Raw genomic sequence first — 12,312 nt, 5'->3', positions numbered from 1 at the left:
ACACGGANCGATCGTATCATCTTCCGGTGTACANGCATATATGTATAGAGCATGCGCACACATATGAGCACGGCTCGAAGCCCCCCCCCCCCGCCCCACCCCCCGGCTCCCTCCTCGCCTGCCCACCTCTTTTCTCTAAGCGATTTCCTTCGCGTGCTTCCTCTTAATTGGACCCCCACTGTTGAATTCGTACGATACAGAAACGGAAACGCGTCGGGGAACGCAATGGAATCCCGGCGGCAAATCGAGGAGGCAGACGGCGATGGAGGAAGCGGAGAGGCGCGGCGAGTTTCTCAGGCATTTTCATGGCGCTGCGTGCGGAGCGTCGATCAGAATGGAAACAAAGCCGCGCTTTCGCGCCTTGCCGTGCGGATTTCGCGACGAATCCCGCGCGGCTAATCTCGTTGGCCGACGCGCGTCCCATGGAGCCCATGAGACGGACTTGTGCGCCTCTCAGATCGAACGAACGGATTAGAGATCTTTCGGGGGATCTCAACGGTACTTCTCTCCTCTTTCCCGCGGAACCAAACGCACCTGTCGTCGAGGAAACGCCAAACCGTGTCGGGCAAATTGCCGAAATAAATTGATGTGAAAAAGAACGCGTGTTTTCTTTTATCTCACTTCCGTCCGCGCTCCATTTTTACTTGACGAAAGACTCGCGGAGGCATCGTTACTCGTTACACGCGATGTCGAATACGTTAAGAGGCGCGACGAGATTTCTCAGACAGATTGAACGACTTCTCTCTTACAGCGCCGAAGGTATCCGAGGAGTCGAGAAATGTGAGATTTAGTCAGGAACGTCGCTCCTCTATGAAGGAAAAAGATCGCGGATAATGAAATATTGTCCGCACGCACGAATTCCCAGGTAGGAGCGCGCGTATTCATGAGCCGGAATTCTGAATGGGAGTCCACGGGCTCTCCTGTTCCAGTGTATGGATAATGAAGGCGTCTCGTGCGACAAAAATACTGTCAACTGTTCGCTGGGGGGGTAAGAAGGAGGGCTGGTTCTTACGCGGTCCTGTCATCGCGCTTTTTCGACGGTCGAGCGGCCCGGGGTAGCGCCACGCAGGTAGACAACATTACAAATTGTAAACAGCCCATTCTGTCCGGATCTCCGCGCGCCCCTGCCTCTCGCTTTTAATTCTCGGCGCACGGTTTTTCCCGAAACGGTGGCAGTCGTCGATGCGCCAACACGTAGGGACGGGGCGCGCCCGTAAAAATACTGGCAACGGTTTGTGAAACGAAAAGATTCGCCGTGCCTGAACGAGAGTAACGGGAAAACGAAATTAGTCAGCGTTTCGTTCTAGAATGGCTGCGCGATGTATTCCGGTCTGCGAGGAAATTCGTTTGTACGACATACGAAATAACTCATTACGATACTGAAACAGCGATAGCGCGATGTACGGCTCCCGTAGAGGGAAAAAGTGCGGTATCATCGCGCGATGATGGCGGAGGAAATCGAGCGTACGCGCGAGGATGTTCGATGAGAAAACAAACATCGATAGATGCGTATAGAAACGTCAGCGTTCGGTGGCTGTCAGCCGCGTAACTCAGCGCGCGCGGCGGAGGCGGTAAAAATATTGTGCGATAATATTTAGAGAATGCTCTCGTTCCGGCACGCGGGGTGTCTGTTCGGGGCGACCTCGTACGTGCACGTACGAATGCCACATGGAGGGAAATACATACGCACACGTACGCGGTGTGCGCCGATCCTGCCGAGAGATATACGAAGCAGCTGCTTTGGAGGCTGCTTGCCTGTGGCTGCTCTCTTGCCTCTGCTATTGCTGCCGCCCCCTCGAACCCTTCGTGAAACCCTTCCCTTTTGAGCAGTTGGGGAATTGTAAGCAGACCTGGGACACGTGACACGGGCGAGAAATTTTCTAATTTCTTTCCATTTACTTCTCCATGTGAAATACTTTGCAACGCTCGCGCGCTTCGGAGTGCCGCTTCGTTTAGTTCGTACGTTCGCGGTCGCAAACACGTTTTATGCAAACCGAAACGAACGGAAACGATAAAGGGGAACTGCTTTCAGTGCTCTCTTCGGCAATTCTTCAAACTTCTCACTCGCGATAATATTGTAACTTTTGGTACTTACGAAGGTAGCAACGCATTGCCAAACATTCGTTTTGCACAAATTTTCCTAAGCTAAAATGAGGAAGAATCTTAATTTTCTCCGAGTTTCTGTCTGTTAGGATCGGACCCTTAACACGCACAAGGCTGGTATTGTATTTGTCGGACGACAAACTTTTTTAAGTGTGTCGATTCGCTGCAGGATAGCAAAAGTCTCGAGTATCTAGAAATTAACACGCTTGAAAAATTTGTCGTACGACGAATGTGATATTAGGCTAAAAGGATCGAACAAGGGGACAAAATTTGTTCCAAACACGGAAGAGGACATTTGACTGTTCTAGATAGGCAGGAGATTGATGTCTCTCGCGCTACAAAGTTGATTCCTCTCTGGTACAAAGCAATTTTTCGCACAGAGTCGAGTCGCCTTCGGAAGTTTTCTACGCATACTGTCGTGTACGTGTACAAATGCATTCGGATATATGATTTTTCAGTAGTCTGTCGATGGCAGTAACCGTATTCGGAGAATTTCACACAGTGACGCAAATGGTCCGCGATCCTAGGCTCTCGAGCCTGTGCAAAAAAAATAATACGCGTGGAAAAACTATAGCGATTGTTCAAGGTTTGCAGATGTAAATCTCCCTCTTCTCGCCCTAACCATTCAGGCGACGAACACTTCGATCCTGAATATTGTCTTAAAAAGTGGAGACATGAGAGTCTGAGCAGAATGGCTGTCTTGTATTCTTAAGTCATAAGACAGTTATTGTGCGTTACTTTAAGACAACGATTTAAAACACAAAGCATTGTCTTAACAGCGATTCTGCCCAGGTCTTGAGGCAGAAAGTTAATCGTGTCCCCGACTTTTCTATTCACTCCGCGCAAAATTAATTGTTACCGCCCACTTTCGGAGATGCACTCTCCGGTGCAGTTGACTAACGCGATTGTAAACCAACTCGAAGTACCGAGTACAATTCGATAAATTAGAGCCGATGAATGATTCCAAGTGATACGAATGACTACACGGCACGTGTTTTTGCAGACGATACGATACGACACGAGTGGCGGTCGAGTCGCGAGGAGGAGAACCGGCCTGAGCGCGTGATACCGCGTGATCGCTATCGCGCAGTAGCACACGTCAAAACGGGGAGATATTTACGCTAGAACGCGATAATTGCGAAATTGTAGCACGGCAAGACCGCCGGCGATAGTCGTGCGGCCCGTAACAACAGAATTAAACGTGTGTACACGCCTGGTGTTGAAACAATTAAAACGGGGAAAATCTGAAACGTGTCGGAAATGCAGTTCGAAATTGTTGCAGAAGGCTAAGCTCACGGTGACTCCGAGTACTTGGTGCTTTGTTTAATGTCTCACAAATATTCGCTCCTCAACTACAAGTAATCTGTTCGACTACAAACGATCATCTTAATGAAATATCAAATATCTCATTTAAATTGATCAAAATTTTCGCTTGCGCAAAGCTTGCCGTGATTGTTATACTTTTACATTCGATTAAATTTCCGATTAAATTTCCGATTAAAATTTAACGATCGCTGTCTAATTCGCCGATGACATTGCGATAATGTCAGGTAATGGAGAACCGGTTCAAATGCCTATCCGCACCGGCGAGCTTTACGTGGGTTTCGTTTAGTTAATTGACCTCGAATCTTAAAACCGCGGCATCTCGATGGCGCAGCATTTCTCGCAACGGCTCGCTGACTCTTTAAACCGTATTACTATCAATGACTTCCTATAAAGATTTTTCAACGTAAAAACAATTTTATGGATACAGCGTTTACAACATTTTTGTATAGAAGGTCTTTGAGTCCGTACAATCGGACAGAAAAAAGTCAATAAATGCCACGAGAGAGAGAGAGAGAAAGAGAGAGAACTTGACAGCTTTGAATAAAACACATTCATCTAGCGATCGCCATCGGTGGGGGACGGGGATTTTATGAGGGTTTAATGCTGCCAGAGAGAGAGAGAGGTGCATCCTAATTGTACCAATAAATCGCTACAGGATCTTTCTTCTCGGCCCTCTCGCTCGCCTCTTTCTCCCCGTGTGTTTGTGAGCACGACACGGAATCGAGATATCGTGACGAGCGTACGCACGCCCACGTCTCCGTATTCAGTGCTTCGGCAGTTTCGACTCGTTGTTCAAAACGCAATTATACAGCGGGACAATATCTCGCTCGTGGCTAATAATAGCGGCGTATCGTACACGCGCCTCAGCGGTGCGCGTATACTTAAATAATCGACACATTATTTGGAATGTGAACGACTTTCTTAGCCTCGTACACGTATGCGTCATTGTCTCCCGCGAAAATTCTGTTAAACAGCGGCAAAATAACAGATGGCGCGATTAATCGCCAATCTCCTTGTACAACGAGAATTCGTTTAAAGCCACCGCAAACGGATCGAGAGCCTCTATTCGTAGCCGTAAAGGATTCGCCGTAAAGGTGATGCGCGGCCGCGGGGCGACGAAGCGCGAGTAAATTTCTCGACGCGGTCGCCGGCGATGATCGCGAAAAAAAAAGCGAGATGCCTCTTTTGGCGGGTGAAAAAAAAAGGCGCAACAAAGGCACAGCGTAACGTCGCGCAGCGGGGGTACAGCCGATGGCACGTTGCAGCCAGGCAGCGATGTCGAAGGCAACGAGTGCGCGCGCGAACCGAGGTAGAGGACGAGAAGTCTCCGGCGAGGGGGTAGAGAGAGAAAGAGAGAGAGAGCGCGAACATAGAAGGGCGGAAGGGGGCACGGAAGACTGGAACATCGCGGCCCCACATAGGGCACACGATGCGTGGACCGCAGGGGGGGATAATAGTGGACCCATTGAATAGATCAATTTACAATGGCAGAAAATGAGCAGTTCCCCACTCCCATGTTGCATCGCATGGCCCCTCTCGACGCCTCTCCGGCCCCCCCTTCCGCCGTCGCCGGCTCGACTCTCCACGCTTCGGTGCTTCTCACGACTCGACGACCGCCGTGGTCGGGCCCCAACTGAGGACCGCGCATGCGCCGTGCCCCGCGGCAGCCATGACGCATGCGTGCGCGCACGCACGCACGCACGCACGCACGCACGCACGCACGCAACGAAACGCGAAATAATCCCGCGCACAGCATGCGGCCCTTTTGTCGTACGGCCCTATCGCCGCGGCGGTACCGATATACGGAGCGAGGGGACACCGAGGGGTACGAGGGCACGGCTCACACGGAACGCCTCGGAAACCGCCGCAAGAGGATTGTCACCTGCTTATCTGCCGACGTGCATCGTCGCGTGTGCGTGAGAGACCTACGCGCTTAGTGACGGCCTTCAAAGGCAACGCTCGCTTGAATATCGATGCCTGCCAAGTGTTGATTTGCCGAGATGTACGATACATCCGAGGCGCGTTCTCGCGTAAAAAGACGAAGCTACGGGCACCCTAGGAATATACTTGGAGTAGATCGAGGAATGCGCGAGAAAGAGGAGCGGGACCCGCCGAGCTTCGATTTAACAGTTAAATGGTCGTCGGCGAAGTTTAATAACTGGATATTTGGTTCAATGCTTAAAATTAAAACCCAAAGCAAGTACAATTGAGTGAATTATTGTTGCTTGTGGCAGCCCGTGACGTTAACGTTTCATTCAAGCAACTTCATTTTGCTTTAATTCAACAGCATTTTTTTCCCGTGTGATAAATTACGTGTCTTTGAATTTCCGAGCCTCGATAAGTGCTAACAATTAATGTATTACTCGCGTTGAAAGAACGTAAGAGTATCTGATTAAGATAACAATCGAGCGTATCAGTTAACCATCGCTAATCAATATAAATTAAATATCTGAAACGGATTTCACCTGATATCACGTACGCTCTAAGCGCAAGTATAACAAAGAGTGCAGCAAGTTTTTCATTTCAAGCTTTACCGCTCGTTTCCTTTGCCACTGATGTTATTAATTTATCGTTATTAAAAAGGATCTTAAAGGGATACGGAAGAAAAGACTACACTGATAAAAAAATATCTTAATCCAAAAAAATGTCACTTTACTCAAGAAAATTATTCATTTAGGTGGCTCCTAATAGCTTATTAACTTAAATTTAAAAAATACTAAACAAATTAAAACATGCATTTCTTCAATTTAAGTATTTATCAAATATCAAACAGTATTTAATAATTCTATAAAATGTTCACTAATTGTAAGATGTAAGTTTTGCGGCGAAGAAAATTAAATTTTTTATTTGACAATAAATAGTATTCTCTATCTCACGAAATTGTAATGATTCAAATTAATTTACTTAATTGACTTTTCATTAAATTTCAGTAAATTAAGTAAATTCAAATTAATTTACTTAATATAATACAGATTTACTTTAAACTTGATATTTTTATTTAAATAAAATAAACAGTTACTCAAGTACAAAAATAACTTTAGGTAAATCTATTTACTTAGTATAAAAAAATTTTTTTGTCAGCGTACGCCGTCAGATTCCACCTCGGTACGACTACGGATTTAATCGCGGGACTAACTACGACGCCAAGGGAGGGGGAGGAGAATATTCGAGCAGGAAGCGGCATCATATTGAGACGATACCCGCGCGCGCACGGCACCGTCTCGCGGAATAAACGTCCCGCAGTCATAAGCATTATTTTCCGTCGGCGCGTTTTGAAATGCACCTTATGGCGCGCCTTATTAAGATGCAAATATCACGTCAGTTTTGCAACGCCGCCGGGATACCTTCGACGGTGCACACCGACGTAATAACGCGTCGACGCTGGCTCGTAGATAAGTAACACGGGGGGGATGCGCGACTCCCGCGAATTTCATTATTCGCTCCGCGCTATCGGGAGGGAAAAAAATTCTGCCGGGAAGAGAGAAAAAAAAGTAGCGACGCGCGCTCTCGATTATCTCGGAAATCTCGATACGCCGGATACTTGGAGCGTTCTTATCGTTCCTGGCGCTTTTCGGCATTAACGAGACAAAGTAATGTATACATACACGGTCGCCACCTTATCCTACCTCGCGCCGAGGCTTAATTCTTATCGTTATCTCGGCATAGCGTTGCTCAAAGCCACTGCTACCGTATTACCGGCACCCTATATTTAGACGTAAGTCTCAACGAATTTCTTTCTCTCCCGGCGATAATGACGCGCGAGTGCGATCGCGTGAGTACAAGTCATTCGCGAAAATTCCCGCGATCGCACGTCCGTTGTGCAATGTGACGCCGCTGATACGTTACTATCTGTTACCTCGGACGAGAATTTAATCGATGATACAGGACGCACGACTTCGGCTCGGTCGCGTAACGGCCACGTGAAAATAACTACCGGTGGTAACAGCTAACGATGCGGCGCAATGGGTCCGATACCCTTCAATCTAAATGTGCTGAATTCGTTTGCATCGCTTCACCATAAGCAAACGAGCACGATAACATTTTTATTGCCCGCTCTGTCGCCTCGGCTTAATACGTCGCGAGTGCTGTATTTCTAGAAAATTACGTAAAAAAGAGCGAACGCAGAAGTGAATGAATTCTTTTTTTTCCCCCTTTCGTTACGCTGCGCCCAATGTGTCGTCATTTTCGATCCGTTTTCCGATTCACTGATCGTATCGAGAAAATGTGCTATTCGCAGTATAAGCCGAGAGATTACGTGGCCCACAGTTCAATATACCAACGCTCAGTTACATAAATCGTTAATTAGTTCAATATCTCTGAAGTAGAGCAACCTCCAAGTAGACCAGCGGCAGTGAGGAAAGGTCAGATATGGAATATTCGTTTCTCTACTTTCCTACTGGCGAGTGACACTAGCCGTTCTAGTTATGGTGCGTCGCGCGTTATCGAACGTGTAAATGTCCGCGGCGAGTAAATTATCTCTAGGAAACACGCGGAAACGCACGTTCGACCGGTACACTTTCCGAGACCTTCGGCCAGACCTACGTGCGCGATCCGGCACGCAGACAGCGAAATGGTATGTTTTAAAAGGTCCAAATCGTTTCACGGCATGCGGCCCCGTAGGCTCTCGAGTTACCTACGCGTGTCCTTGGGGGGACCTGCCTCAGGTGAGCCGCTAGAGGGAAAGAAAAAAATAGGAAGCAAGGGAAGAGAAAAAACCCGCGCGCGCGCGCGAGCGGGCGAGTCCTCCGCCTCGCAGCTAGAACGGGGCCCGGGTCTCTCAACGGTAATCCTAAAAATAAGTCCCACGATAGGCAGCGTTCTTCTTCGAGGCTTGAGACACGCTAGCGAGTCTCGTGCGTGGATCCACGTCTCGGGACGGAGAGACGAGACGCGCGTCCTCGTGACTCATGCGAAGGCTCGAAAATCCCTCCGGGACATTCTCTCACGGAAGAGTCGCGCGACAGTTCGCCGAACAAAGTCGCAACATTTTCGCGAGGGCCTCGTCCAGGGATCTCGACCTTTTAAGCCTGATCGGCAGTGCGCTCCTTGCGCCTGGAAACGTTTTGTTTTGCACCAGCGAGTCGAAACGCTTCAAGGATTTCTCGACGGCATACGATCGTACGACGTACGATTTATCAACTTGCGCAAATTCTTTGAACTCATCGGCGGCAAAATAGATTGTCTCTAGAGCGCATTGTAGATCAGGCTTGAGAAATACGCCGAGGAGTAACTGTTTGGGAATTTCGTTTATTTTTAAACCACGCGAGCAAGTCGGCCAAAGAGTATCATCCCCCGACCATGTACGATCTCATTTATCAATTGGATATCGATTTGATTCTCGAGATGCGCCGTTCTACGAGTTAATAAGCTCGCGGATTCGATCGTTGCTTCGCACGAGCCGACGTGAATTGGCGTCTCTATACATCGTAACGCATGTGCACGGTACATTGAATGTTAAAGGTAGACTTACTTGTTTTGAGAAAACGGCGATATCCTCGTTGAAACTTTCTGACGAACAGACATCACCACCAGCTACACCGGGCTCGCGCGGCGTACACGTTGCCAACTCGCACTTTTCGAATATGAGTGCGAGGAGCGGGAACAGGGGGTGTCTGAAAGCAGAAGCGAGAGAGTTGCGCTGAAAGATAACGGGAATATAACGCAACGGCGGGTGAGCGCGCGAGCGGCAAGATACGCATTATGCTAACGGAGCGTGTACCGCATCGCGCGCCGTTTCGCGGAGCAGCGCCGATCTCGGTAGGCATGCTAATTAACACCGCAATCTTCCGAGCCTCTGCCCGGCGGCTTCTGGCCCGATTCGCTTCTGCGAAGAGGCGATAAATTATTATCCGATGCGCGCGATATTGCGTAACGTGCGGCGGCGCTCGCGAAAGGAGGCGCGAAAATCTCGCGGCGGAACAAACCGGCGGCGTTCGCGAGTGTGATTAATCGAGATCGATATAATTAGCGGACCCCGTCGCGTACGTGTCGCGCAGAGATACGCGCTAATAATACACTCGTTCGCGCGAGGAGGTGACCACTTAGCGCAATCATGGAGCAGTGTCTCCGAAATCATTATGACATCCTTACCGGAATCTCCGTGCAATAGTTTTGCCTTCGTTCTCGAGTTTCTTCACTTGTTAAACAATAAACGTAAAATGTCAACATTTTCTCAACTTGTTTTCCATTTCCCCCAAAGTTTACTTCTTCTTTTGTAATCGGATGAAATCGTGTGAAATCGTGTAATCGGCGGGGCAACATTTGGAGCATAGCGGTTACATGCGTCCGCGGCGACAAGAGTCTTAAAGGGACGGGACGGCGAGTGCTCGTTAAAAGAGGCTCTCGATTCCCGCGCCGAGGAGGCCTCGGGATGTCCGCGCGCCGGATGTCCGTAAATAGCGTTTCTCGAATCGCCGAGGCGTGGCCCGCGCGAAAAAGCGATCTGAATCGGCACAAAGTCTCGGGGTCCGCGCCCGGCGGTAGACCCGGCCGCGCGAGTTTTTCTCTTATCCGCGTAGCCTTTTTCTCTTATCCGCGCGTGACCGGCAGGGTGGGCCGCCTGTTAGCGCTACGAGGACGCAATTAACTCGGACAACCGTGGTGGCAGAAGAAGCGAAATCCGCCGTGAAGCGCTTAACCGAAAAGCAGGGGGGGGGGGGGAGAGGATTGCCTCGCCGCCGTCCGCGTGGAAAAAATGATTCCGCCTTCGCACGACCATCGCAGGTCTCGCTCCCCCCGGCATTTTCTTACGCGGAGGAGCGACGTTGCTTGCGGAAACTGCGCCGTACCGCGATTCTACGATTTTCCGTTCCTATTCCAATTACGAATCTATCGCTCTCGAGTAATACGATCTCCTGTCACGCCGGTTCGTTATTTCTGCAACCGCACGCCCAACCGCTCATTTCACGCGCAATAGTCTTACACCATTTTCCGCGGGGGACAATAATGAAGATCGTTCAACTTCTACCATTATTTTTTCTCCTGGGCTCAATTCATAATTTATTCGTAATCCGTGAGCACGCGCGCGGGGCTGTATATCCAGGGACAAATTGAATAATGACGAGGACCGAGTTCGCCCCGCCAATAACAGCCCAGGGCCGGGCAACGTGTGTGCGTTCGTGGAAAGCTAGAAATTCAGTGGTAGAGCGTGCTAAATAATGAAAATTAGTCCCGACTTACGGTTTCTATCGATCGCGGCGGATCCAAACACGCCGCTAAAAACACTAGTCCGGGAGTTTGGCTGCTATAATGCAAATCGATACAGGCTACGTCGGAGCCACTTAATTCGTTATTTTTTAAACGAGGAAAATAGCATAAAGTGGCTGCGTTGATAAATAATTAGAATCGAATTAAAAGATGCACGAGACAGGTGCATTACGTATGGGGAAACAGTTGGAACGAGCCGATGAGCGAGAGGGGAAGGGGGGGGGAGGAAAGAGGGGAAAAAATGGAAGAGGTTGTCGTACCGCTCGATACGACGCAATGCTCCTTTGTGCGTATAAGCGCGTGTTACACATAAGGTACGCTTGCCGATGCGACATTAAGAGGATAAGATAAGATTAGGCCGGTGCCTGTGCAACATTGTTGCAAGCGAGGGCTTAATATCGAGGTTTTAAGCTGACACAGTTACGCGCGACGCACCGGAATTGTAATACAACTACATTTCGCCGCAACGCGCGACGCACGTGGAGAAATTTTTCTGCCCGACGTTTTGCATCGCGTTGAATCGCTCGTGTGAAATTTAACCTTAGGGTGCAATGTGCAAAAGGCGAACGTATTCACCGTCGTCATCGGTCGTCGTCTATGCAAATGCAATGACGTCATTTTGAAGTTAAACGAAGCTTACATCAACTTCTAATTTGCGTTCGTATCATTAACATTTTACTTTCGAATTTGTCAAGCGATCAGTCGTATGCAAATTAGGGACACAGGTGGACAAGCGACGATAAGAGTGTACATATAATCTAAATACAATCCGCAAAGTAAATTTCCCACAAAACAATGCATTTAATTTGTATGCACGTTCATTTGAGACGAATGTTACCGAACACAGTAATACTAAGAACTGATAGCGCTACTCAACAAATTGCACGGGACTAAAGCGCCGCGGCGGCTAGAAAATTCCACGTTAATTTTCCTTATCTCCTCCGAGGGCGCTCTCAACGGTAATTAATAAGTGCCGAAAGTTTCGAGATATACAAAATGTTTGCTACCTCAAAGGGTTTCGCAAATAAATGAATTACCAAACGTCCGTACACCAATACGATAAAAATCAATTTAAAAAAAAAACTACTGGATGTACGTCGGTTAAAAGCGACCATTGACACGGATTTTTAGCTCGCGGCTCGTCCCGTCCCGTGGGGTTATACAATTTCAAAGACGGCGATGAAACCTTAGAGGGGTCTCGGCCCTCGAGTGGGTCCGGGGGGGAGGGAGGAGAAAAAGAGAGAGGGAGGGAGAGAGAGAGAGAGAGCGGCGCGAACGTGGTAGCCGCCAAAGTGGAGGCGTTGTGTGCGCATGGTAGCGGGTCGCGTCTCGCGGCGTGGCGGACATAAAACGATTCGGAACGAATTTCGACAAATTGACGTGGCCGCCGCGAGCAACGTACTCTCCTGCGCGCCAGCCCGGCCGAGCCGAGAGCCACCACAATGAACGGACCAAGGGTACCGACCGGGCGAAAAAAAGCCCCGTCGACTTTACCCCTTTCGCCCGCCACCACCACGGCGCAGTCTTACCTGGTAGCCCTTTTTTCCCCCGCTTTCTCCTCGTCCATATCTCTATCGCCTCCACTCGCCGCGGCTCCTCCTCGGACTCTATTCCCCCAGCACCGTCCCCGTCCACCAGCGGCTAATCGATTTAACGCAACGTCGCGCGCTAATTGTT

At 49.2% G+C, this 12,312-nt stretch overlaps 1 protein-coding gene across 3 annotated transcripts in view; it reads right to left on the bottom strand.

The window, feature by feature from the left end:
• The window catches only part of LOC105567704 (homeobox protein homothorax), a 400,400-nt gene that overhangs the window by 367,196 nt on the left and 20,892 nt on the right, over nucleotides 1-12,312 (bottom strand). For all 3 annotated transcript variants that reach the window (XM_012022777.1, XM_012022776.1, XM_012022778.1), the window contains exon 3: nucleotides 8,900-9,041. In XM_012022777.1, the coding sequence (XP_011878167.1) occupies nucleotides 8,900-9,041 (142 nt within the window). The remainder of the gene's footprint in view (nucleotides 1-8,899; nucleotides 9,042-12,312) is intronic.

Source organism: Vollenhovia emeryi, unplaced genomic scaffold (assembly GCF_000949405.1).
Source record: "Vollenhovia emeryi isolate VEMERY1.0 unplaced genomic scaffold, V.emery_V1.0 DF939135.1, whole genome shotgun sequence".
In the NCBI taxonomy this organism is placed as follows: Eukaryota; Metazoa; Arthropoda; class Insecta; order Hymenoptera; family Formicidae; genus Vollenhovia; species Vollenhovia emeryi.
The sequence above is the reverse complement of the archived record's forward strand: the minus strand, read 5'-3'. Positions and strand labels throughout refer to the sequence as shown.